We start from the raw sequence: 26,567 nt of genomic DNA, 5'->3' as shown, positions 1-26,567 counted from the left end.
GTGAAGAATTTAGCACCTTTCCTCTCCAGAGACTTTTAACGCGGTCTGCATTTCTTAAAAGCTTCACTAGCCTGACAACTGTGGCCAGATCCAGACAAAAGAACTGGGAACGTGGGAGGAACCATGCATCCTCTCATACATTCTCTTCATGACCCTAAAACCTCGGTTAGTCACTTCCTAGACTTCAAATTGCCGTTTTCCATGCTAAACAATGTTGCAGAAACCCCAACAAAAAGAGAGTGGCAGTAAGTGGCCATCTACCATCCAAGCAAACCATTCATTGATCTATGCAGAAAGGCAGGTGCAGATCTAATTTCTTAGCTTGACAGAACTTTGCAGGCAGAAAGGAACAGGTATTATGTTGTACAGTTCAGCCCAGCCCAGGTTCATTGTATAGACGACAGCAAATTGTCACTTCCTAACCACAAGTCAGTCTGTGGTGTGCCCTGTAGGGGCCTGTACATCACCACTATAGTAATCAGAGCTAAAGATGGAGATCCCGCTCTCCTGGTTTTGGGAAGGATACTTTTGGGAGACTTAGCCAAAAAGTGAAAAGAGAGCCCCTGCCTAGCCAGTCACTGAGATTTAGGGTGAAATTGCCGCTTTAATAACGTCACATGCCTGCACCGTGCTGCAACAATATTTCCAAACTCAAACTGCTCTTCCATCACATCTCTAATCACTTTATAAATGTGATGCCTAATTCCTTACCCCCAACCATAGGAGGCGAAGGAGTATCCTCTCCATTTTACAGGCGACAGAACTGGCAGAGAGAGGTTAAGTGATTTGTCTAACATCACACAGGAAGTTAGAATCACTGCCAAGAACAGAACCCCAACTCGTGTTTTAGCCACATGATTGTGCCTCAGTTCCCCTCAGGATGAAGAATATGCTGCACTGGGAAGAGCCTAAACATTACAGTGAAGTTTGATGGGGTAATAAAGTTCGGTTTTCTCCCCGAGTAGATTCACATTGTACTTCCTATTGCAATTATACATCAAGCTTTATCGTCTTTTAAGAACAAAAGATTGGGTCAAAACAGGTGTTATGGGAGAGAAGACCATGAAAGGCTGCTCACACTGGACACTAGGATAACAGGACAATGGCATATTTATTTACAATAGGACACAGAATACATACATTAATTAAAAATACAAAGTAGAATACAGAGAAAACAGTATGGAGGGAGAGAAATTAATGCTGGCTTAAATTCTCCACTAGGAAATCAACCAGAATCTCAGAGAGAAACATATTTCAAATCAGAGATTAACTAAGGATCCCACACCACAGTTAACTAGTGTATCCCGGGCCCCCCCTTTCCATCCTTGATTCTGGGCTGGGTAACTGAAGATTATTAGGTGAGAAGCAATGCACAGGAGAAGTTGAATGGTTTGGGATTCTAGTTTTCCATTCTTCCTGCTTGGGAAGTGAAAGGTCACCATTAAAAGTCAGAACCATTTACACAGTACGGACTGTTAAGGTGACACCCAAGGTATAGAAAGCCTCAAATATGTGTGACTCACTGTTAGCAACAGAGAGGGGTTTTGTTTGGAGTCGCGTCTATTCTGTCTTTGAATCATATCATTGTCACCTGTGACAGAGCAGAATAGTTGGAGATTTTTCCCCCTGTCCTGGTGAAGAAATAAAAAAGAATTCTTATAGCTCTGACTAAAGTCACCCCATAGATCTGGGGATGGAGGGAGGCTTCACTGCAATTTGGGACTACATTTGCCAGCAGCCGTAGTTTTCTTTTAAGTGAGTCAAATAAAAATTCAAATGTATTTTTAAAAGTGCCTCCCGTGGCCAGAGGAAGGCATCCAACTACGGGAAAGGAGGAACCCCCTATAGAATAGCACTCCTGGGCTATTCCTGAGGGCTCATCACATTTGGCAGCGAAGAGCGGAATACAGGTTACTGAGGTGTGAATCGTCCCTGCTCCCTGGAGGCAAAGTGTCTGAGAACAGGAGACAGGAATTGAGAGCGGGACCAGCCAAGAGACAGAGTAGGTGGGACGCATACCTCTCCTTTAAGAAATAGAAGTGGGAGGAAATCCTCAGGAACCACTCACTTCATCTCCCCCTGGCCACTTCCAGATGGCCTCCATGCACTTTGTAGTAGACATGTCCCCACACTGATGCAGAGATTTCTTGGCACTAAAGCAACACAGTAATGAGTTTCTCTACAGAGGGTTTTACCCAACCTCAGAGGCCTGTCCTAAGTAGTATGACTATCCCATTTCCTCAGATGGCTAAAGCAATTAATGGAACAAAACCATGTGGCCATCTCATAAATGTTCTCCAGGGTACAGGGCCTTGTGCTCTAGAATCAACAAGTATTTACGCTGCCTCTGGTACAACTCCATGTTCTGCTTCTTCGCGCTGCCAGTAAAGGTGACTCAGCTCTTCCAGAAGAGAATCACTCCTGCCCTCCTCTGAGCCCCTCCAGTTTATGCATCTGGGATGTTATACGCTGTCCAAAAGTAGGGGGAGGGAGAAATGATGCAGAGGGTTACGGTTCTCAAGTCCTCTCAGAGTGAAATTGCACTTGCCAGATTCTGAATGGCACCTCCATGGAACTGTAAACCAGTTGGAACTGAAATCGCTGTAGTCAAAGCATGCCAGACTCATTCATGCAGGGGAAGCTTTTGAGAGCCTCCTAGCTTCACCACGGACTGAAGCACCCTCTACCTCTTCCAAGCAGAACCAAGACAGGAGACAAACCCTGTGTGTTATTGGTCTGAAGACTCCCCCTGAACCCAAGTGCCATAATGGCTGAAAAAAAAAAAAATGTTTCACAAATGTTTCCATTGCTGTCTCAAATCCATTCGTTATTCAACATAAACAAAAGAATGAATGAGCAAAAAAGGGGCTTACTTACATAGAGGGATATTTTTCTGCTAAAAATCCCTCAAAACTGGAATAAAATAATAAACTTAAAATGCAAGGTATCTACACACCCCTCCCCCCAGAAGTAGCCCTAGAATCCATGTACGCTGTGCCAAAAGTTACATTCCAAAATGAGCAGGAGTTATTTATTTCTCTCGTCACTCCCCCATTGGGTTTTGTTTCCTTAAAAGAACTGGGAAAGGATCCCCCTCTTCCTTTCCAGGAGGAAATGCACACAGAGGTGTCTGCTTTGTGCTGAGTCTGTGCATCTTCAGTCTATTTTCACCGCCGCGTAGATCTTACGGACAAACATGTAGGCTGCGTAGAAGCCAATGGTGCCAGTGAGGAGCCAGAAAGACAGGACCATGAGAGCAGTGTAGCCAAAATAGAGTAAGGAGGGAATGAACTCAACGATATCCAGCTAGAATAGACGAGAAAAAGCGAAGTGAGCCTTAATACAAAGTGATGCTAAGAGTCAACTTCCCAGCTCAGTCAATGGCCTATTCCTCTCCCACAAGAGGATGGTCGGGGGAAGCAGAGTGAGAAAAGAAAGCACCGGATAAGTTGGACATGGAAGCTAAATTCCTCTCCCCTTAGAAGATGGAGCTCCCTCCAAGTCATAGCTGGGATTCACTGGCAGAGTGTGTGGTGGTGGTGGTGGCGGGAGTAAAGCCGAACCTGAATTAATTTCACCCCAGCTAAGGATGATCCCCCCAAGGCAGCGTTTGAGAACATTAAGCAAACATTACTCCCCATAAGTGGATGCAGGCCAGACTGGAGTCTACAAGTACCTGATCCTTCTTGAACTTGAATAGTGTAATTAACAGAATCATCTTTAGAGACACAGAAGAGCACTGGACAATGAACAAAAGAAGATACTGCAGAGAACAGCCATGCACTGGCAGGGGGATGGACTAGAACCAGATGACCCAATAGGTATTCTCTCTTCAAATTCTACTATGCCCTCAGGGAAGACAGAGCTTTTACACAGTGGAGACTGATAATACCTTATTCACAAAGTAAAAGATGGCATAAATCAGTACATAGAAGGCAGATCCTCCAGAAACCAAGAAGGTCCTCCACCACCAGCGATAATCCTGACAGGGTAGAAGAGAGAGACTGCATTATTCCAAGGACTTCATTTCCCTCTTAGGCTCCTAGGTACACATGACCCACAGTGCCTCCTTGGTCCAGATGGGGTACGAATTATCCCCTGAGGCAGGTAGGTTACCACCCTCCTTTTTTCAAAGGAAAGCCACCATTTGGGGATTCATTCATCTTACAAAGAAGAAACTACTATGAATCATTTACAAATGGTCTTAAGTAAATTAGAGAACAAATAATGAACAATGAAACAAAGCCAGCACCTTGCCAGGCCACTGTTGTGGCATATGCCATGGGAAACAAGACAGAACTCTCCCTCAAATATCTGCAGATTGGAGGTATTTCTCCAGGAAATAATTATACTTGAAACGAGTCTTCCTGCACCTGTCTTTTGCAGCTTCCTTTGAGACAGAGTCTGGGCCCCATCCTGCAAGGTGCTCAGCAACCTCACACCCTTTGAAGTCTGTGGGAGTTGAGGCATTCAGCACCTTATAAGCTTGGGCTTCACATCAGCGGACTAGATTTCTGTGGTGAAGTAACAATCAAGTAACAGCACTTCTTGAAAGACACAAGGTCTGTTCACAAATAGCTACTGAAACTGCAACAGGGGTATGTCTCACCTCAGCACAGAGCTGGAAATACACCATAACGATGCTGATTTGGGAGCAGGATACCACCAGGATTATAAAAACCAGGAAGAGAAAGCCAAAGAGGTAATAGAACTGGTTCTCCCAGATCGCCTGAAACAAAGACAGCGTAAGTTCCTCACACAACACTGCACCAGAAGACACTAGTGTAACTCAATAGACAATAATCTAACTTTTCATAACAGCTGACCCAAGTAACAGTAAGTGGTTTGCTCACTGCTAGGGTGGGTCTAGCAGATACATGAAGTCTGTTATACTTTACAACATGCCGTGAAAGGCATTAGGCTGGAAGAGCAAATTCACAAAGCTAGGCAAGAAATAGCTGCCTGGACCCTGACAAGCTAAGGGAAAGGGGCCAAGCAATCTCAGGGACACAGTATGAGGTGGGCAGAGCCATCATGGTGACACCTTCCTTCCCAAGATAAGGATTCTTCCTCATGGAGGAAGTCTTTGTTCTCCACAGTAACAAGACCCCTGTAATTTCTTCTGGTCACTTCCATGTGAAGGTGAGAAATGAGAAGGAACTGCACTTGTCTCATCTAAAAAGCTTGGGCATCCCTTCATCCTGGCTGTCCTTAGCCAAGAATAACCCAAAAAGATTCTGTAGGATCAAATCTAACCCACAACATCTTCCAAGAATCCCAGCAAGAAAACAGTCTGGAAGACCTGTGGTCCAGTGCTTCCCCTTCACAGGGCCACAGAGGGGCAGCAAAGCTGTTACCCACTCCCTGCACACACCAAGATAGGTCTACTCCAAGTGGACAATCCCTCTCTCCTTAAATGCTCAATGCAGAAGCGGCAGGGTTCTTATTTTAAAAAGAGATGGATTTGGTGCTTACACTGAAGATGAAGAACAGTTCAATGAACATGGCTCCAAAAGGGAGAATGCCAGCCATAAGAATCCTATGAGTGAGGGAGAAATTCTGTTACCAGCAAAACATGACTGTCTTTACTCAAAGATTAGAAAACCACCACCCAGACCCAGATACACTTAGGGTCAAACAGATACTGCTAAGAACATAAGAATGGCCATACTGGGTCAGACCAAAGGTCCATCTAGCCCAGTATCCTGTCTACTGACAGTGACCAATTCCAGGTGTCCCAGAGGGAGTGAACCTAACAGGTAATGATCAAGTGATCTCTCTCCTGCCATCCATCTCCACCCTCTGACAAACAGAAGCTAGGGACACCATTCCTTACCCATCTTGGCTAATAGCCATTAATGGACTTAACCTCCATGCTGCTGGAATAAGTCTCTCACAATTAAATGAGCAATTCCTGCTTTCTTGGCACTTAATAAATCTCATTAGGTAGGTAGTTAGGAGGTACTAAGATACAGACCAGGGTACATTTACTATTTCTCTAAGCAGCACAATGTTACAATGAGTAAAGTGTAGTGCAGTGGGAGAGGCTGCCCACGCACCTTGCAATTCACCTGTGATGTCCAGAGACCACCAGATGGCTGACTTGTACAGTGGGCAGAGGGACTTGGGGAAGTCTTCTAATAAACCACCAGATTTACTACACATTTGCCACTCACCCAACGAATCTGTTCATGTACCACCTCTGCTCCGGGATCTGCCTTGGAATCTGATTGGTCCGCACAGGATTATCATATGGCTGTTTGCGAAATCCAAAGTAGTATCCCAGGTAGACCAAGGGCAAGGAGATACCGAACCACATGCAGAGCAGGGCCACCATGGTGGGGAAAGGAACCTGGAACCACAGCAAGCATCACCACTAGGGTCCTAGCAAGTCTACCCACTAAATTCTCCAATGCCAACAATCAGACAAGGCTTTTTAAAGTCCAGCTCACCAACCAACCATGGGATGTCAGTGAGGGACCAGAGGTGGCTCCTCGTCACATCATGGGAATGCTTTAGATTCCACCATTCACACTGGCTTTAAATGAGCTCTGTTTCTGGGAGCATGGATTCCCCCACAACTGAAGATCCTGATACTCCGAGTCCCTCTGGATCCTGGGGGAACTCAGGCTCTGGCCATTTTTAGACAGACTCTGTACTGACCATACAGGACAGAGCAATTAGAACCTAAACCCAAGAGGCTGTGTCCCATAGCAGCCAGTTTTATCTAATCTCGTGTCCCCACAGGTAACACCCTCCCCTGCAGCATCTGAGTTACAGCTGGAAATGCAGCTGATCCGGGCTCCACCCTGCCCGGGATTCAGGCATCCCTTTTACCTCTCCTCACATCCTACCTGTGTCCAGGGATAGCTTCCAATACCTCATGGTGTGCAGGCAGGTCCTTTTCAACATGCGCTTATTTAAACTGTTCCTGTCTTTGTGTGTTTGATTGTCAGACTGTGGCCCTCCCAACAGGCACAGCCAAGGGAAGTCCCCTCCCCAGGGCATTTGCAGATGGAACACTTCACTTCAACAGCATTCCAGACCCCACCAGCCTAAACCTGCTTTGAGACACTCCCCATTACAGGCCCACCTCTTGACTGCAGACACCTCCATAAACTACAGGAACCCGGAAACTAAGCGCCCTCCCAGGAACTCTATGATCACCCTACCCAGCCAGGTTTGCAAGGAGAAGTGGGTACACACCGCTCCAGAGGAGTGCTTCCCCCATATGAAACAGTTCAGGACAAAGCAGATCCCGAAGACTACACCAGGGTACAGGGTTGCCGTCTGTGGGAAAGAGCACATGTTAAAAGAGTGGGAGCTCATTATCCTCCAGGTCACTGGTCCCCAAACTGTGGGGACATGCCCCTGCCCCCCAGTCTCCGACCGCCGCCTGCAACCTCCTACCCCTCCTGGCCTGGGGTGTGTGTGGACACATTCCATTATGGGGGGGGGAGGAGGAGGGGAGCACAAGAGGAAAAGTTTGGGCATCACTCCCCCAGGTGTTCTTAATGGGCCCATCACTGGGGTAAATTAGGTGCAGAAAAAACACCCCTCCACTTCATGCATGCCTGTGATCCTACCCCCATGCCCTTCTGCTTTATTGTGGTCCATACCCAAAAGACCTCTTCCTTGTCAGGATTTCCCCCCCACAGACCGGCCAGGACCCCAACCCCATACCCAGCTTCTCTCTCTAGGATACAGCTGGGCAATGCCCACCTGCCCAGCAATGCCTACAGCAGGCTGCTTAACTGGGATCAGAAGCAAGCAGTGTATTCTGCGTTGGGCAAGCATGGCAAAGAGACACTTACACAGAAGGCGCCTTTCTTCCATCTGTGGCCTTTCAGCGTCCGATAAAGACGGCCAGCAGAGAACCCCCCAAAAACCCTGGGATGGAACAGGAGAGAAGCCAGGTTACTGCCCATTACCTGACAGGCAACAGCATCATGGCGCAGGGCAGGAGACACACCTACCCCATGAACATGAAGAGAAAGCAGGCTGTAGTCATCAGGGCACCCCGACTAGAAGGCGACAGCATCCCCAGCATGGCAACAACTACAAAGCAAAACACAAGAGAAAGGTGGCAACTGATGGACATGCTTTAGTGAATGCTCACTAGAGGAGCCCTGGTTTGCACCATCTGGCTGGAGAATCCAGCAGCCTGGGATCGCTTCACCTCCCACAGAGAACTCATTTTCTCAGACCTGAGACCAACAGTCTCTGGTGACCAGAGACAAGGAGGGAGATAAGACCCTTCCAAGTAGCACCAAGGCTTTGGTCTCAAATAGGAGCAATACACGTCAAACCTCTTAGTGTTTCTAACTACATTAACAGGTGCAGCTCAGGAAGACAGTGTGTGCTTTACCTTTTAGAGTCTGCCCACAACCCCACCAGCCAGCCCAACACAGAGCTCTCAGATCACTGGTGGACCCCAGCATCCAAACCACTCAAAACCAGCTGACAGTACATAGAAAAATATGGGTGCTTTCCTTCGGGAAAGGCACCTAGAAACCTGGAGCTTCTGAGTACGGCTCTGTAGTCTGACTCTGCCCTGAAACAGGACATAGCCAGCAAACGGAGAGGCTCGTCCCGAGACAAGGCAAGCACCACCTGCTGCTGAAGCTCTGCTGGTGATCAGGCCTATATTAGATAATTCTCTTTCCCCTCATGTTAAGGCTGCTCAAACCCAGTGGTGATACTCACAGATAACTATCAGGATCATGCAAAAGAGTTGAATTCCAGAACCCAGTAGTGAGCTGAGAATCATGGGATATTGTGGAGGCCTAAAGACATCTCCATGCACAAGTTTCCAACCAGATTCCTCCATTGTATCTTCCTGTAGCAAAACCAGAAAAGGGGCATTAAGATTCTATCAGCCAGATGGAAGCACAGGCTCCTTCAGGATGTCTCACACTCCCTACACCAATTCCTTTCAGGGATTCCATCATTCTGACAAGAGACTGTGTTCTTCTTGGGTTTTAAACTGAAGGTCTCTAAACACAGCTTTAGATCTGGATTGTCACATCCCAGGACACGTGTTCACTGAGCTAGTTACTCAGTAAGTCTGGAAGAGTTTAATCCCGTTCGTGGTAATGAACCCCCTGCAGTGGCTCGCCTAACCATCCTATCCTCCCCATCAGTTTATTACAGAGCTGCCCCTCCCACCTTCAATAGTGCTTCTAACAAGGTGGGGGAAATGCATCAAGTCTTCAGAGAAGGGCCCCTTCCCACATGTTCTGGTTTTACACAGCTCCCCCCACCCCCCCAGGAGAATAGATACATTTCGTACAATGTCATCTTCCTTGTTGTAGTTGGCAATGTCCTTCCTGAGAGTGCGGATAATGATCATGCTGAGAATACCTAAAACACACAAACCCAGAGTGAATAAGACATTGTTAGAAGGCTCCCAAGTAACCCTGTCATGCCTACTCTCCCAGATGCTACAGAACCACAACTCGGACTCTCAGTTCCTTGGCTCATTCCTTCTGTGCTTGGTCCCAAGCGACAGGACTTAGGCAACTCAGCTGCTCTCCCAGAGCTTACTTCTGCACCACTACTGTCAACTGGAGCTTTGCCATTGCCTTCAGTGAGCATAGGATCAAGCCCTCAGAGGGCAACGAATAGTATTTATGCACAAACAAGGCCATGTTGTCTTTCCAGGTTTGTTCCCAGTCTCCCTACTAAGCTGTGAAACTCTACGGAGCAGAGACAGTTGCACCCCAATACTCGTGAGCATGGGGTATGGCAGAAGTCAAAGCGTGAATGGACTCCTCCACCCCAAAGTCCAGTTGACCATACAAGAAACAAGAGCCAAGGGCTGACTCCAAAAGGTGCTGCCTGGGGTGGGAGTTTTACACAAACTGACCCATGTCAATACCTTTTTTTTACTGCCCCTATTTGGGAATTCAGACATGCCCACCTGCAGCTGACGGCTAAAGCAAGTTCCTGACCCCCAGTGGCTAGCAATGGGGAGATTAACCCCCACCACAAGGTCTCACTCACCTGAAAGGAAAAAGACAACCACGACTGAGTTAATGATGGAAAACCAGTGGATCTGCACATCACTCATGGTCAGGTAGGTGTCCCAGCGAGAAGCCCATTTAATGTCACTCTCCTGGAGGAAGAGAGCAGCATGTTCGGAAACTGATAAGACACCCCAAAAGCCATCAGCTCCCCCTACTTGCTCATCACAGTGTACCCACACACCATTCATTACTCCCCTGTCTGCAACACCAACACCCACGGCACTTTTCTTTCTGGAGCCCAGCACATGCTCCTCCCTCATCCAGGGGTACAGGTCAGCCAAGTCCCTCCTTACTGCCTCACCTCCCAGTGGACAGAGTAGGTGAAGAGCAGCTGGTTCTTCTTAGTGGGATCTATCTCCTGAGGGGCTGAGCCTGCAGCTTCAGGCAGTATACAAGTGCCCTTCTCATCTGCCTTCAGATCTATAGGAGAAAACATCCACACATTGTATGTACCACATTGCATTTCCCTCCACCACACAAAGGGAAGGGCAACCAAGCTTCCCCCAGAAATCTAAGGCCCAGTCTTGCTCGTACCGGAGAGCGCAGAATGCACTCAGGGGACAGCAAGTTCCCTCCCTTGGCGGCTGAGCGCAGCTCTGCATTGTTCAAAAGCGATCCTTCCAGCCAATCAAGGACCAGCATGAACCCACGCTGACAGGAACCCTGGCTAGGCCCCTCCTTAGCTGGAAAGATGGAGGCTACAGAGATAGAGCCTCATACGACGGGTTTGGAAGAGAAATAAGCAGGTGGATCCTCAGCTACACCAGAAACACTGAAGATCCATCAACCCCCCACCTCCTCCCACGCCCAGGGAGGTAGCAGGATCATGAAAATTACCATACTAGATCAGCCCAAGGTCCATCTACTTCCATCCCGTCTCCAGCAGGGTCTGATATCCTAAGCAGCATCGGATAACAGAACCCATACAGGGAGTTTCATTCCAACCCCCAACAGCAAGAGGTTGGCTCATGCCCTGAAACAGGTGGACTTATACACCATCTAAGAAGTTTTTTAAAATTCCATCCAGTGTAGCCGTGGACGTTCTCCTTATCCATATTAATGTCTGTGTCCACTGTCTTTTTGAACCTTGATAGCCTCAGTGAAAGCTAGTGGCAATGAGTTCCACGGGTTAATTATGAAAAAGGATATTTCCCTTGATCAGTTTTCTCATGTGGTTCATTTCGGTTTCAAGCATGTGTCCCACTGCTTTTGTCTCAGAGCAGGTGCTTTTATTTACTGGGGCATATTACAAAATCCCTCATTCCAATGTCCAAATCTGCTTTGCAACTGGAACTTGCCACCTGGGATTTGGGTTCCTCTTTGGACCTGCAATGCAGATGGCAGTGACTGTAGGGAGCTCTGCTGCCATCCTTACAGGCCAGGGTAGGCTACATAATTTACCTTCAAGTTTAATGCTCTGGGGAACCACTTCAAACCGCACAACCCTGTAGGTGGGCTCCTGATTCTCCTCCACCTCCTCTCTGTGGTAGTAAAGGATGAAGGAGAGGTGGTTGTGCAGGTAGAACTAAAACAGATTGACATTAAAAAAGTGTTAGTGGCTCAAGGGAGAAATAGACAACACCTGGGGCAACAGCTGCACATTCCCCAGAAGGTTAAGGACTCCAACAGCCTCAGATAATCTTGGCTACACAGCAAGGCTGCGTTCTCTATTTCTCTCTGAGCTCTCGAGAGATCCTGTTCCTTTACTCTCACTCAGTAACCGTCTCAGGCTTTTGGTCAAAATAGGAATGAATGTTTCACTCCATTTCAGATCAGGTGACCAGAGATATACTAAGGGGCAGAACCCAGCCAACTGTTCAACAGCATTTTGCATGGTATGACTCCACTAGCAACAGGTGCTCCTTTGAACTTACTGCTCTACAATGTTTCTCTAGTACACCAAAAACATATACCGCAGGGGGTCCTGGCTGTCACATGCTAGTCACGGCTTCTTCAAGGCAACTGCAGCCCCGATCATACATGGGCAAAGCACAGCAGCTCCATAAAAGTACATAAGGCTTCCCTCATCCATAAGAGCTTAAAGCCAGTGATCAGAAGGGCCTGTGCAACTGCACACACAATTACACCACGCACATGAACAAATGATGAGTCAGACACATAGCTGGCCATTGGCACATGCAATCACTGCAAATGCACATGAAATAATGGTAATTGTGCTTGCAAACTACACATACAACTGTACACAAGTCTGAAATCTCCACAAAGGGGCCAGGTGGCTGTTCTTATAACTTGGCCAATGTCTTTTTATTTTCCCTACTATTATATGCCCTTTACCTCCCTCCTTAATCATATTTGTTTGCGTCACACTTAAACAATTGGATTTTACTCGAGTGAATTCTGATTTTTGCTCTCTAAACTGAATTAATACACTCTCCATGATCGTATTCCAGCCAGTTCCTTTTATTAATAAAAATATTGTGAGAAATACTCAGTGGCATTTATCCAAGGATCTCAAAGCAAGTTACAAGCGTTCGATAATCCTCACAGCACTCCTGGGCCGTAACTACCGCCACTTTACACAGGGGGACACTGAGGCACAAAGCATCCTCAAAGTCATCTGGTGAATCAGTGGCAGAGCTAGGAACAAATCCCGGGAGTCCTGGCTCCCAGTCCCCTAATCAATAGGCCACACCATTTCTCAGAGCCGGCGTACACTAGAAAATTAGATGGACTCAGCTACTTTGCTCTGGGGTGTGAAAAATCCCCATCCCCACGTCACGTACTTAAGCTGACCTAACCCCCAGCGTAGACAGCGCCAGGTTGACAGAACAATTCTTCCGTCAACCTAGTGACTGCCTCTCGGGGAGGTGGATTAACGACAGCGACAGGAGAACCCTCCCCTCACTTTGGGGAGCGTCTACACTGAAGTCCTGCAGCAGCATGGCAGCGATGCTGCTGTAGTGGTTTAAGTGAAGACATCGCCTAGGCCTGAGGCTCTAAAGACCATATTTCAGTCCTGCCTACAGCCATTCAGCAGCACCTGGTGGCAGCCTCTAACATCATGGTGCATTTTATACTTTTTGAAGGAGGCCCACAAGGTTCTCCAGAACAGGCTTTTCCAGGGATCCTACAGAGGCTTTATACAGGAAGCCTAAAGAACAGGTTACCTTATTACTGTCCACGAAACCAAGCCTGTATCCATGCTCAAACTGCACGTCTTTTTCCTTCTTCTTCTCCTCCTCCTCACGATTCGAATAGAACTCCAGCCGCGTGGCCACAGGCAAGTTATCAGCAATACTGAAGATACACAACATTTTCAAATGAAACCAGCCCACAGCGCAGCGATTCCAACCCAACCCTGCCCCAGTGAGATTCGGTGGCAACTCACAGATGGATATAGTAATCCTCCCGGATACGCTCTGCAATCAGCTTGCTCTGTTCCACTGTCAGGGTGACTGGCTTGTTGGGAAAGTTGCACAGAACCTCACATTTCTTCTCTATGTTCATGAAGACCTGGAATGGCGTGTTTACTATCCGGTCCCCCCGCAGAACCTCCCCTGGGAAACAGAGACACAATGGGAGGGGGGAGGGACACCATTATCAAGCAACACTGATTCTGCCATCGGGTTTCTAGCATGCCGCATATCATGGAGCAACGAGGGCAGCTTCAGCGAGTTACAGTGTGGACAGCAGAGCCCCATGGAAAGAGATGCGAAAGGAGAGTTTGGAGCAAGGATCTTGTCTTGTTTGTCTGAAGCACCAAGTACATTGAGGGACCTACAGAAATAACCCACCAAAGGAGCGTTTCCCATCACTTCTTGGTTAACTGGGAATTCCAGCTTTCTGCAGCTGCCTCTGATCAACTAGCAAGAGCAGCAAGGTACACTGGAGAGCGCCTCCCCGCTTTTAAGTCACAGGTTATCATAAGCTACGTTTGCAATTATTTCTCCCACTTAACATGCACACATTGGAGTCACTCACACCTGTACCATGCAAGAGGTAGGGCTGCAAATATTACTGTGTTCCAAGTACAGGTGCTGCTACTGCTCAGCCTAGGACATTTCAGGCCTAGACAGCAACATATTTACATACTGGGATCGTGCTGTATGATGGATACGTACCCAGATTCTCAGCCTTGTATGTTATCTTGTTGGGTTGGCAGAAAGGCAAGGAATAGTACTCATATGGCAGCTGGGTTCGTGAACTGGTGAGCTTCACAGCCTGAAGAAAGAAGCAGCTGTTATCTTCCCTTCTGTGACCCGCTAAAAACTCAGACCATTTCCTACGCTCCCTACATCAGCTGGAAGTTGAAGTCTCATTCAGGAGACTAATTTCAAAGGGGAAAAACACTTTGTAAGATTGGCTTCCCCCCACTGAGACTATCTGAACTGCCCTTCCCACCACCACCAAACAATTAATCCACTAAATGTAGGAAATACCTTCACCAACCACGGCACGTTAGCTTTCCAGTAACTGAGTCTGTAAGGTTACCAACTCCACCAGCTACATCAGGCTTAGTGGAGCAATTCTCTTACGCACAGGAACTATCACAGTGACACCTCCATCAGCAAAGTTAACTAGGACACCAAAGAGCCAGAATTGAGTATGAAGTGTTTGTAAGGGGCTGGTTGGGCAGCAGTGGGGGAGTGAACTCCATTGTGTATAATAGAAGGGGATCCCTCTCAAATTTTACCATGCAACTGTCTTCTTCTCAAGACACACAGATACCCAGATACATTAGTTCCAAGCCTTTATTTGGAGCCCTGTTCTAGGAAAGGGGACATGGAAGTTATGTTTAAGTCCGGACTTCTTCCCCTCTGCAGCCTATTAATAGTTTTATGTACCATACCTGCTGCAGCAGCCCCATCTTTAAGTAGCAAAGAAATGCCTGAAGCAGATGTGCCCAATGTAGTTGGAGTGTCACTCCCCTATAACTACAGTCCTCCTGAATCTCTCCCATGCCTATTTTCTGAAGCACATGAATGGGTCTCAAGTTCGTGAAAATGTTTTGGTGTTACCACGGTCGTCGTCTTTGGAAAAATCCTAGGCCAGCTCTACACAAGGTGCGTAGGAAGCTCAGCCAAGCAAAGTTGCACTTTTGCAGGAATAACTTTCTGCAGTGGAGGCTTTTACTCACAGTTGTGGTCCGAGATCACCCTCCATGCACCCGACCAACATAGCTGTGCTGACAAAAGTTTGTGGTACAGACCTGGCCCTAGTTATGTCCTCAATCCTATATGAAGAGTTGAGCAGAAGCTGCTTCTGAAGACACAACGGATATTGACAAAACTGAATATTGCTGGCGGGCACCCACAAAAACGCAGGGCACAACTGAGGTGCAGAGGGCACATCTGTCCTGACAAACAGGCGCTATTTGTAACTTAGGCCAACCTCACTTATTGGAAACGTATAGGAAAATTTGCCAACTGGTCTCATTGCTGGAGGACACCTGTGACTTTTGAAATCCTTTTGAGAGTTGCTATTCCAATCCAATCCCTCCTGAGGCTACTTTGTGATTTTACTGTAGCCTGGGGCTAGCCTTGTTTGCTTAAAAATAGCTTGGGTCAGGGGATTTGTGGCCAGAAAGTGAGTTGCATTGTGCTTGGTATATGACTAGCCAACCCCAGCATCCCCACAGACATATACTTTTCTGGATGCCCTGTAAGAAATTAAGCCCACAGCTTTAGAATAAATAAATAAATGGCTTTAAGACTGTTGCTGTCTAGACAGCGAGTCTAAACTCTCTCCCAGCAGGACACACGCAGTTCCAGAGTTGGGTATTAATAACATTCTGTGGGAGTGCCAACACCCTGTGGCAGCCTTTGCCATCTCCAGGGGCGTTTAAGGTCTGGAGGATGGATGTGGGGGCATATTGTGGAGTTCAGTTTATTCCTGGTGAGGGGAGAGAGCTCGTGATATGCATCCGAAGAAGTGGGCTGTAGTCCACGAAAGCTTATGCGCTAATAAATTTGTTAGTCTCTAAGGTGCCACAAGTACTCCTGTTCTTCTTTTTGCGGATACAGACTAACACGGCTGCTACTCTGAAACCATGAGAACTGACTTGAACTAACAACTTTAAAGTGCTTGGTTCTATCCTTGGCTTTATCCCATCATCTGCAGGACACAGCCACTTCACGTTTTGCTTGTGGCCCAAGTGCTGCCTGGATGGCAGTTTCACTCAGTTACTTCATGTATATATCATGCACAATATTGGAGACAGAAGTTTTGGTTACTTTCACTTTGTAACCAATGCCACTGGGAAACCTTGTGTGCCAAGCAGAGCGACGTCTATACGGATTCTGGTGCAGCTGTTTGCCTGGTTCGAAGAAATACTTGAGAGAAGAAATGGGTGGCCAAAGAGAGAAACCGAAGAGAATAAGAAAATAAGTTGGGCCTTTGAGCGGGGAGGACGACAGGTATGGTCCCAGAAGCCCCTTTTTACTGACATTTTACATAAGCACTGAATTTTAGAGGCAGGATTCCAAAGCTTGACTTTGGTCCCACTTGACTACTGTGCTATAATTAAACGTGTTCCCTCTTGCCATTTTTGTTCCTGTGAAATCCATCCTACCTTGATTTCTACGGGGTCCTTCTGGTGGAAGTTGATAGGAGCTACACCTGGTACATAGAAGGAGCTTGTTTCATGAAAGAGTGCAAGCAGCATCAGCAAACACATCAGTCTTTCCTGGAAAGGAAAAGAGATATCATAGCTGCACCCCCTGCGGGGGACACATCAGAGCAAAACCTGATGGAAGAAAGGTGACATGGTGGACAAGAAATTCCCCACTCCGCTAATGCCATTTATAAAGGCTGCATGGTCTAGCAATTTAAGTACAACTGAGTCAAAAGAACTGGGTTCTATTCCTGACTTTGACTTTTGGCAAGTCACTTCCCACCTCTGTTTTTCCATCTTTAAAGTAGGGATAATATTTGTCTGCCTGCCTACCTACCTCAGATGCGTGTTGTGAAGCTCAATTAATATTCATGAAGTGCTTCAAAAGTCTTAGGTGGAATACACTATAGACCAAAACTGCCAAGTGCTACAGATCGGGGGTAACAAGAGCTCTGAAGCAGTTGACCATGGACACTTGATCTCCTTACCATTTTTCTCATTCCACTCCCTACAAAGACACCTTTCCCTGACATGCTGCATCTAGAACTCCCCCTCTCCCCTTTACATTCTTGCTGCACACTACATAATCTGATAGGTGGGTAACATTCCTCAGGCTGACACCTGATTTTCCTGTTCCCAAGTACAATACACATTATTCTTCACCCTGGTAACTCCATGTTTCACTATAGAGCTGGGTATTAGACCCGCCACTAGATTTCTGCCAGCAGTGCACTTCAGTAATTCTCCGGCAGCAACCTCTGGGCTGCTGTTCACAGGACTTGTCTTCCCTCAAGTAAGAGCAGCCACACTGCAAAACCCTCCCCAGCAGTATGTTTCAGGCATGGGCTGGAGCACCCACGGGGAAAAATTAGCAGGTGCTCCACACCCACCAGCAGCCAAGCTCCCCTCACCTCCTCCTTCCCTCCCCCAAGTGTGCCGCATCCCCACTCCTCCCCCTCCCTCCCAACACTTCCCGTCCCCCAACAGCTGTTTGGCGGCACTTAGAACTTTCTGGGAGGGAGGAGGAGGAGTGGGGATGTGATGCGCTCAGGGGAGGAGGCGGAGAAGAGGCAGGGTGGGGACTGGGGGAAGAGAGCAGGGCTGGGGACTTTGGGAAAGGGGTGGAATGGGGGTGGGGCGAGGGCAGTGCAGGGGCGGGGAGTCGAGCACCCACTGGGCAGAGGGGAAGTCAATGCCTATGGTATCAGGTGCCCAGGGCAGCTGGCAGAGAGGTAAATCACTATGGGGCAGGACTGGGGAAAACCCAGGGGGTGGCTCCTAACCTGCGCTGGGCTCAGCTGCTAGATCAGGCTGGGCTGGGGAGGACGGGACTTCCTCTTCCCCTGCACGGCATCCGGGGCTGGGTCAGACCCACCCCCAGATTTCTCCTCGCACCCTGCTTCCTGTGCCTGTCACTCCTCAGCTGCGGGAGAGAGGGGAATCCCTGTACAGGGAGCAGCTCCCCCATTTGTCCAACACCTGTGCATCCAGACACCCTCATACTCAGACTCTCCCGCCGAGCCTCACCCACCTTCACTCAGTAACCCCCCTGATGAGCCCCAATCCCCCTGCACCACCCCACCGAGCCACCCATGCTCGGATCCCTACCCCACCAAGCCCCAACCAGCTGCACCTGGATCCCCATCCCACTGAGCCCCACTCCCCCAGCACCTGGACCCCCCACTGAGCCCCCCACATCCAGACCCTATCCCCACACACCCAGACCTCCCCCACCACTGAGCCCCAATCACCTTCACCTGGACTCCCCTGCAGAGTCCTATTACTGTTGCACCCAGAACCCCCCCCCCCCCCCCCAACAAGCCCCTGTGCATCCAGATCCCCCCTGAACCCGGATCTCCCACTGAGCCGCCTGCATGCAGATTGCCCCCCACAAAGGATCCTCTCAACCCACACCTGGATCCAGGCTTGTTCTCGGATTTCTCAAATTCATTCAACTGCAACACAAAATCACAGCTTTACTAATATTCCCCAAATCCAATAATCTAATCTAGAGAATAAACACTTTATATTGTAAGCCTCTGCTTCAACCCCACTTTGGTCCCATTAAGATGAAAAAGGTCTCGTAGGTGGATAAAACATCCTTGCTCTGCATCACACATCTTCCCCACAGCTGCCAGCGGTGTCACGGCCACTACACTTAATGTTTATATAGTGTCAGAACCGTACACTGCACTTCACAAAACAGAGTAAGGCGCAAACCTTGCCCTGAGGAGCTTACAATGTAATTGGATAAAACAGAATACAGGGGTGTGGCTCAGGAAATGAGCAGGCCTGGAGGCATCACAGGAAGGATTTGAGAAAGCAGCAGCTCTTCAGTGGACATTTGACAGAAGGAGACTGTTCCAGGTGCAAGGGCCAGCCAGAAAGGTGGTGTGAAGCTGAGAGCTGCAGATACAGAGAGGATTGAGAGGAGAGAACAAGAGCAAAGATACAGCATAGGCAGAGATGAGATTGTGCAAGGCCGTGAAGGTGAAGCCGAGAGGACAAAGAGGAGGAGGGAGATAGGTGGGGTTTCAGGGAACTCTCCAAGTTAGATTCCTGGCATAGCTGTCCAATGCCTAACAATACACAGCATGTGCAATGGAAGGAATTAATGCTGCTATCAGGACCTTTGCTTTCACATTTGCAGGTTTGCTTCCTTGTTTCGAGACAAAAAAGAAACTTAGCTGCAACAATATGGACGTGGGGCAACCGATTTGCACAACTCCAAGGCCTAGCCCAGCAGTTCCTCCACATGAGAGACTCCGTTAGGTTGCTACGGGAGCTAAATGAGTTCAAAGGTTGTAGGACTGTGTCCTGCCTCCTTAAAAAAAAAAAAAAAAAAAAAAAAAAAAACTCTGCTTACTTTACTCCTGGAGGAATTCTGCACCAAAAAAATAAAAATTATGTACACGATATTTTAAAATTCTGCACGTTTTGTCAAAATAATGCAATATAATCACGCTGGTTTCAATTATTTTGGTAATTTATTTAAACTACAATGCAATGGAAGTAGGGAGCATTGGAGGAAATCCCCAAATCCCCTTGCCAAATAGTAATGTAGCTAGGTTTGTAGCTCTTTATTTCTAGTTATCAGTCAACAAATTATATGCAGCCGTATGCTCAGTGTTACATCGTAGGCAATTGAAAAGCAAGTGAGGGCTGGGGAAATCAAACTCACAATTTATATTGGCTGCTGACCATCTCCAGAAAGGTCAGAAGCAAACAGTTCATGGAGCACGTTTTGATAGGAAATTTTTTTAGTCCAAAAATTTGGACCAGTTCGAATCACTGAAGCACTGTAAGCATTTCTAAGGCCACACTGTCCTTTACTCCACTCTGGCAATGTAAAGGAGCCTTAAAACATTGGCGTGACATTCTGATTGATACATCAAAGCAGACCTCCAGAATGACGGGTCTGTGCAACTGTGGCTTTCACCCACACTGTACATTCCAAAAAGAAAAATCACTCTAATGATGGAAAATCCCATTGGTGTACTGGGAAGTTGCACCATGTGTGACAACAAGTGGTACCATGGAGTTACACAATTCCAGATCCCAACAGAAAACCTTTAAGCACGAGAGTCATAATTGACTAAGTTTCATTATTTAGTTTCTCACAAAACCACTAAGCCCCAAACGAGAGAGAAAACAAGCGGCTGAAGCAGCATTATTCACTCTGAAGTTGGATAGCAAGACAAGAACTACTGTTCCCATTCCATTGGGATAAACCCATCAAAGGGACAGGCACAACAAAATCTGGAGGAGAGGAAAACACAGAGAAAGCAGCAGCACTTTCTTTCAAACAAGGCTACGTCTAAGATCTCTCCACAAGCAGAGAGCTGCACAGGAATTCTGCGCTTCTCTGCGGATTTGGAAGTTAAATCTCACTGAGATAGACCAGAGAGAGAATTCCCTTATTGCTGTGAGGCTAAGTGAACCCTTCCCCACCACGAATTCCTGATGTGTCTCAACAAGGTCCTCCCAACTACACAATGTAATAATCATACACCAGACAAGTGATGTTCCTCCAAGTGTGAAACTCAGCACTGAATGGCATCAGCCAGAGTCACATGCCAAATTCTCGCCAAGAAGTTCCTTCCGAATAATCACCAGATTTACATGAGCAAACAATTCCAGCAGGAAGTTCCACTGATTGTTATGAATCTAATTTATGAAGTCGTTAAGAACGGCCACCAGTTAATCTGTGAGTCTGTTAGTGCTTTCCAAAACAGACACTTGTCTAGAGCTAAGCCCCCTGCCTGTGTCTTGGCTAAACGGGAGCTCACTAGATGTTTTTATTCTATTTTAAAAAGTGCGTGTACCCAGCGTGAGACTTTACAGCCACTGAAGATGCCAGCACAAGAAACTGAGTTCCACAGTTTATCCATAGAACAAACACCCTGCAAGCTTCTCTCCATGCCTGTCTGCCAGCACGCCTCAAACCTGATCTGGAGGGACCATCTCCAGGGGAGTGAAAAAGCCAGTCTCAAAGCCCATTCAAATCAGTGGCCTCTCTGCCAAGACTGCCAGCAAGCAGGCCAGTGACGTGTCTACTGGGAACCGCAGCAGGACCTTATTTCACACAGGCTGACCTCAGATGGCAGTAACATTACCCGTATCACAGGCACTATACAGGGCTTGCTTTGGGACTTCCTTCTGACCCCAGTTTCAAAGTTCACTTGCAAACCCAGTGACAATATTGTAGGTGTACTCAAAGGGTGGAAATGGAGGGGTAGGGGTGCTGAGTGGTGACACACACCATATACACGGAGTTTTTCCCTTTCATTGTGTGATTTGCTCTTTCAGTTAGTGTGCATCTTTCTGGCCTCTATACTAGGGGCAGTGCCAGGCCCCTTTTAACTCACATAAAGCCATGTTTGGAAGAAAAGCCAGCAAAATAGAGGAAAGAAACCTATGTAGTGTGTCCCAGTGTTTTTAAAGCAGTCTTGTTAGATAGTCTTGGCAATTGTGTGGACAAGCTCATCTTTATTACATTTCTGAGCAGCTTTCACACGCACTCAGTGAAGTCACTGAAAGCCTTTGGCAAGGAGACAAATGCTGCATTCACGCTGGTTTCAGACTGCCCCCTTGACACTTGGAGAGCTGTTAACAGCCTCCTGTGCTCTCACCTCTACACAAAACAGAGTTAGTCTACACTAGAATAGCTACAGTGGCACAGCTGCACCGCTGCTGGTGCAGACGCTCTATGCACCCTCCCGTCTGCGTCATTACTCCACCTCCCTGAGCTGCGGTAGCTATGTCAGCACAAGAGCTCCTCCCGCCAACATAGCGCTGTCCACACTGGCGCTTAAGCCAGGGGTGGCTTTTCCATGCCTCTGAGCGACTTAAGTTACACCAAAGAAAGAGCTAGTGTGTACAAGCCCAGAGGCCTCAGCCTTCTAAATGGGCAAAGGAACAACTCCACAGTGAAAGAACAAACAGGGTACTATAGATGTCTGAAGCAAAATAGATGAAAATTCCATGCAAAGAATCTTGAAACAATCTCCCATGGAATCCTCTGGCTCTAAAACAACATACACCACCTCACACATCCCTTCCCAGCTATCAGTGCCCCACCACTTATATCCACAAAGTATGTTGATGTCACTCATTTATAAGCCACACACATAATATGCAAACCTGTATGAATATCCTTCCACAAAAGAACATTAAGCACTGCCACTGACTTACGGTGACACCTCAGGCAGGTCACTTGATTTCTCACTGTCTTCTTTTCCCACATCTGTAATACTTGCCTACATCCATGGGTTGTTTTGTGAGGTATAATAAATTAATGCTTGCAAAGACCTCCAGGACCCAAGGAGGGAAGGTGGGTATACACATCTAGTTTTATCACTGCAACTTGCACTAATATTTGACACACAAATATAATCCCCCTTTAAACCTGGCACTAAGTGTTTGGCCTAAGTCCATGTTTCTATTAAGTGGATTACATAAAAGAGTCCTACTCTCAATTTTGCCGTTACCGAGAACAGTTCAACCTTTTCATATTGTGAACCACTTGGTCTGATGGACACTTCCCTCCCAATCTGACCTGAGTCAACTAAAATGCTTGGTTCCATTAAAAATAGTTTTCAGAGTAGCAACTGTTAGTCACTCTGGGGGGAGGGATAGCTCAGTGGTTTGAGCATTGGCCTGCTAAACCCAGGGTTGTGAGTTCAATCCTTGAGGGGGCCACTTAGGGACCTGGGGTAAAAATCAGTACTTGGTCCTGCTAGTGAAGGCAGGGGGCTGGACTCAATGACCTTTCAAGGTCCCTTCCAGTTCTAGGAGATGGGATATCTCCATTAATTTAAATTTGTATACTAAAAAATTATATTAAGAGTATTAGAGGAAACATGAAAATAGTTTTGCTTTGTGATGGGTGCAGCTGGTTGGCTGAATCTTCACACCTCCTGTTTTATCGCTGTTTTATTTCCTGTCCATAGGTACAGGGCTTTAGCTTGCAAGTTCTTTTGGGCAGGGACTGTCTTATATTTGCACAATACCCAATACAATGGGACCCTGACCTGATTGGAACCTTTGGAAGCTAGTTATACAGCTATTAGGAATCTTCCACACTGCTCTATTGTCGCCAAGTTACTTTGTGGTTTTGATTTGCTCTCCAGTGTATTTATTACCCCCTCCAATGTTAGTATCAGCCACAATTTGATTACAGTTGAATGGATACTAAAACCACCCAAAAACCAAACAAAAAGCCTGCACCACTTGAGACACAAAGTAGCAAAGGCAAAGAGGGGCTTCAAAAAAAGATGCATTGGTCAAAAAACGCTCTAGAAACCATAACTAGAGACCTGTGTTTGTATTAGCTTTTGGGGGGAAATGTCCATTTCACTATTGCAGTGGTAATGCTTGTGTAGACAGGGCATCAGCATTTTTACCACTGTGCCATCTAGATCTGCACTGGACACCACAGTGGTAAGAGAAACAGGAGCCTTGTCTACATTAGCTCTGCAATTGTTCCTATGCACTGTGGAGCTCTATTGGTAGTGGTGGAACAGTGGGAGGTTTATGTATTTTTTGAAGTGCAGAATAAACAAGTCTCAGACTGGGTTACAAAAACAGGAAGATTCCTTGAAGACTTTGACAATTCATCACTATGAAAGAAGCAGCTCTGCAGAGTACATATGAGAATCACTGTTTTAGAACAGGGAGGAAAAAACCCACAAAAGGATGTTTGGTCAAGAATTCTTAACTACAAGCCACCTTTGTGAAATATGTTTACAGCAACAATCTGATCTTTTTAGCATAAAATGTAAAATAACAGGGCAGCAGAGAGATCATTCCACAAAGCAGTCTGCTAACGAATGGAGGTGATAAGATCATCAACAGCCATGCTAACTTTCCTGTTTAACATAACACACCCATCTCCCTCTCATGCAGGGGTAGGGAAGATATGATTTAAACTTTAAGGTTTGTCCTGACTAGGAAAAGTGATTTAGGGCTAATCTACACCGGCAACGCTAAAGTGCTGCCTTGTGTGGTCGCAGCCAACGCTCTAAAAAACCCACCTCAATGAGGGGCACAGCTCCCAGTGCTGGGGCACTGTTTACACTGGTGGTTTACAGCGCTGCAACTTGCTGCGCTGGTGTGTGTGTGTGTGTGTGTGTTTTCCCAACCCTGAGTGAGAAAGTTGCAGCGCTGTTAATTGCCAGTGTAGACAAGCCCTTAGTTTAGGTTGGGTTAGACTTGGCAAGCCAATCAGTTGACCGGTCATATCAACTGACCGCCATCTGACCACAGTCAAATACTGTCAATTATTCCAACAAGGAACCCCGGATGCAGGCAGCAGCCTGCCTACCTACCTCCTTGATGGCACTATGATGCCATTCCTTCATTTTTTTAGGACTTCATTTCACTGTGTTTTGCATTTTTGAGTTAAAATAAGTCAGTTAACTAACTTGTTTTTTGTAAAAAGAACAGGAGTTCTTGTGGCACCTTAGAGACTAACAGATTTATTAGAGCATAAGCTTTCGTGGACTACAGCCCACGAAACTACTCTGAAACTTATTTTTTGTAATTAGTCATAAGTATTTAATTAAGGCTAAGCCTTTTGGAGACCATACAATCTTGTTTTATTGTTCTAATAACTCAGTGCTTAAAATATTTGGTTTTGACAATATTGGGCCTTTTTTTTGGACTAGTCAAATTCCCAACCCTTGGTTGGGCTCTAACACTTATTAACTAAGCTCACCCGAACATGACCACTGTTCCTAGTCAAGACAAAGTAATGAGTTTGTCCCACCTACAACTTCTGTGATTCTACTAGACTCAGGATTATTCCTTGAAACAGGAACCACTGAGCTAGGCGGGCTAGAGAAAGTACTGCCACCAACTAACATAAAAGGTCTTACACCTAATGCATTTCACGCTTTCCTGGGTTACAGCCTGGCCTGCCCAGAGTTTGCATCTCCACGGGGCTCAAGTCAGTGTCACCTGTGAAGGGCGTTTATTTCACACAGCTCAGAGGAAGGAGACTTCAAGGGAGAACAGTTATTTCAGGCGATGGCCTCTTGCTCTGTGATCAGCTCGGGGGACAAATCCCCCAGGCAGCTCGGCTCACTTCAGGAGAGTCGAGTACGAGAGTGTTCTGGGCGCTGCTGAAGTTGTGATTCCCAGCACGTTGCTGGGTTACACTCCCGAATTAAAGCAGCGCCCCCACCGAGCCCGGGCCCCAGCGCCCCCACCGAGCCCGGGCCCCAGCGCCCCCACCGAGCCCGGGCCCCAGCGCCCCCAGCTACTCCCCTGCCCAGGTCCTCAGAACAACCCCCAGCCTAGAAACTCGCCTTACTCCCGCCCCCCACCACCACTCCGCTCGGGCCGCAATGGGCCCCCCCGGACATGCCCCCTCCCCCGGCAGCCACCCCCGGCCCAGGCTCCACCCGGGCAGCGGGGCCCCCCTCGTCCCCAGTCCGGGCTGGAAACTCACCCCTCGCCCCGCCACAGCCGCCCCGGGGCCTCGGCGGGCCCGGCCAGCGCCCAGCTCAGCCCCGGGGCGAGGGGCCGGGACAAGCCCCGGGGCGGGGGAGGGTGGTAGGGCCCGGAGCTCGGGCTCCGCTGACGCGCCGGGAGGCTGGTACCGAGCCCTGACAGAGACTTCCCGGGCCACCCCACTCACCGTCGCCCCCGCTGCCGCCATCTTGGATCCACGTGTCGGGACAGACGTAAGCGGAAGTAGTTAGTGGTTGGTTGGGGAAGTTTATCACCATGGAGACGGCGGCGGGCGGAGGAAGCCGGTTCCGGGCCGAGCCCTCCAGGCGGAGCGAAGAAGGAGCGAGGCCGGGCCCCGGCCGAACATAGGCACTGCCTCCGTGGGGTACGCGCCCTCGCCGCCATCCCCTAGTTACCGCCAGCAGGGCCCAGCTCCGGGGAGAGGACTGCCTGCAGCGCCATCTTTACTGAGGGCAGCAGGGCCCAGCCTCAGGCCCGGGCTGCCTATGTGTAAAACACGCGGAGCCATCTTTACTGAGGGCAGCAGGGGTCGGGCTCAGCCTCAGGCGGGGCGTGTAACACTCGGAGCCATCTTTACTGAGGGCAGCAGGGGTCGGGCTCAGCCTCAGGCGGGGCGTGTAACACTCGGAGCCATCTTTACTGAGGGCAGCAGGGGTCGTTTCCTTAGTTGGTAACCTGTTCGCCCCGCTCCAGCGCCATCTTTACTGAGGGCAACAGAGGGCGCAAGGAGCCAAGTGTGACATTCTCTCGTTCGCTGCCATGCGTGGTTAACCCTGGAGCATAACGACGGTGATCTGGCACAGTTGTTACGCTGGGTGATGGCTGATGGGCCCCCAGCTGGACAGGGGGGTGGTAGCCACACCAGTGGGCAGTGGCAATACTAGACACCTCCGATGAGATAAATATGAGAAGGAAGAGACCATGCTCTGAAACCTGAGATCTCTCCCTCTATTGGCCGAGGGAGGACGGAGTATTTACAAACAGGTAAG

The 26,567-nt window shown here is 48.0% G+C and overlaps 1 protein-coding gene across 2 annotated transcripts; it reads right to left on the bottom strand.

The window, feature by feature from the left end:
- Positions 1-1,092: 1,092 nt before the first annotated feature.
- On the bottom strand, positions 1,093-26,045 carry TM9SF4 (transmembrane 9 superfamily member 4). Of its 2 annotated transcripts, none has more exons than XM_065566336.1 (18): positions 25,745-26,045; positions 16,561-16,674; positions 14,111-14,210; positions 13,378-13,546; positions 13,157-13,286; positions 11,430-11,553; positions 10,330-10,448; positions 10,006-10,117; positions 9,293-9,363; positions 8,707-8,839; positions 7,977-8,058; positions 7,815-7,890; positions 7,207-7,290; positions 6,177-6,352; positions 5,476-5,539; positions 4,610-4,729; positions 3,893-3,982; positions 1,093-3,306 (listed from the first exon to the last, which is right to left on the bottom strand). In XM_065566336.1, the coding sequence occupies exons 1-18, from the start codon at positions 25,763-25,765 to the stop codon at positions 3,157-3,159; spliced, it is 1,935 nt and encodes a 644-aa protein (XP_065422408.1). In that variant the 5' UTR covers positions 25,766-26,045; the 3' UTR covers positions 1,093-3,156. The 2 variants fall into 2 exon arrangements, with proteins under 2 accessions (XP_065422408.1, XP_065422409.1); XM_065566337.1 differs by lacking the exon at positions 25,745-26,045 and adding an exon at positions 25,556-25,689.
- Positions 26,046-26,567: the final 522 nt, after the last annotated feature.

This window comes from Chrysemys picta, chromosome 13 (assembly GCF_011386835.1).
Source record: "Chrysemys picta bellii isolate R12L10 chromosome 13, ASM1138683v2, whole genome shotgun sequence".
NCBI classification, from domain to species: domain Eukaryota; kingdom Metazoa; phylum Chordata; order Testudines; family Emydidae; genus Chrysemys; species Chrysemys picta.
This window is presented reverse-complemented; position numbering and strand designations above follow the sequence as displayed.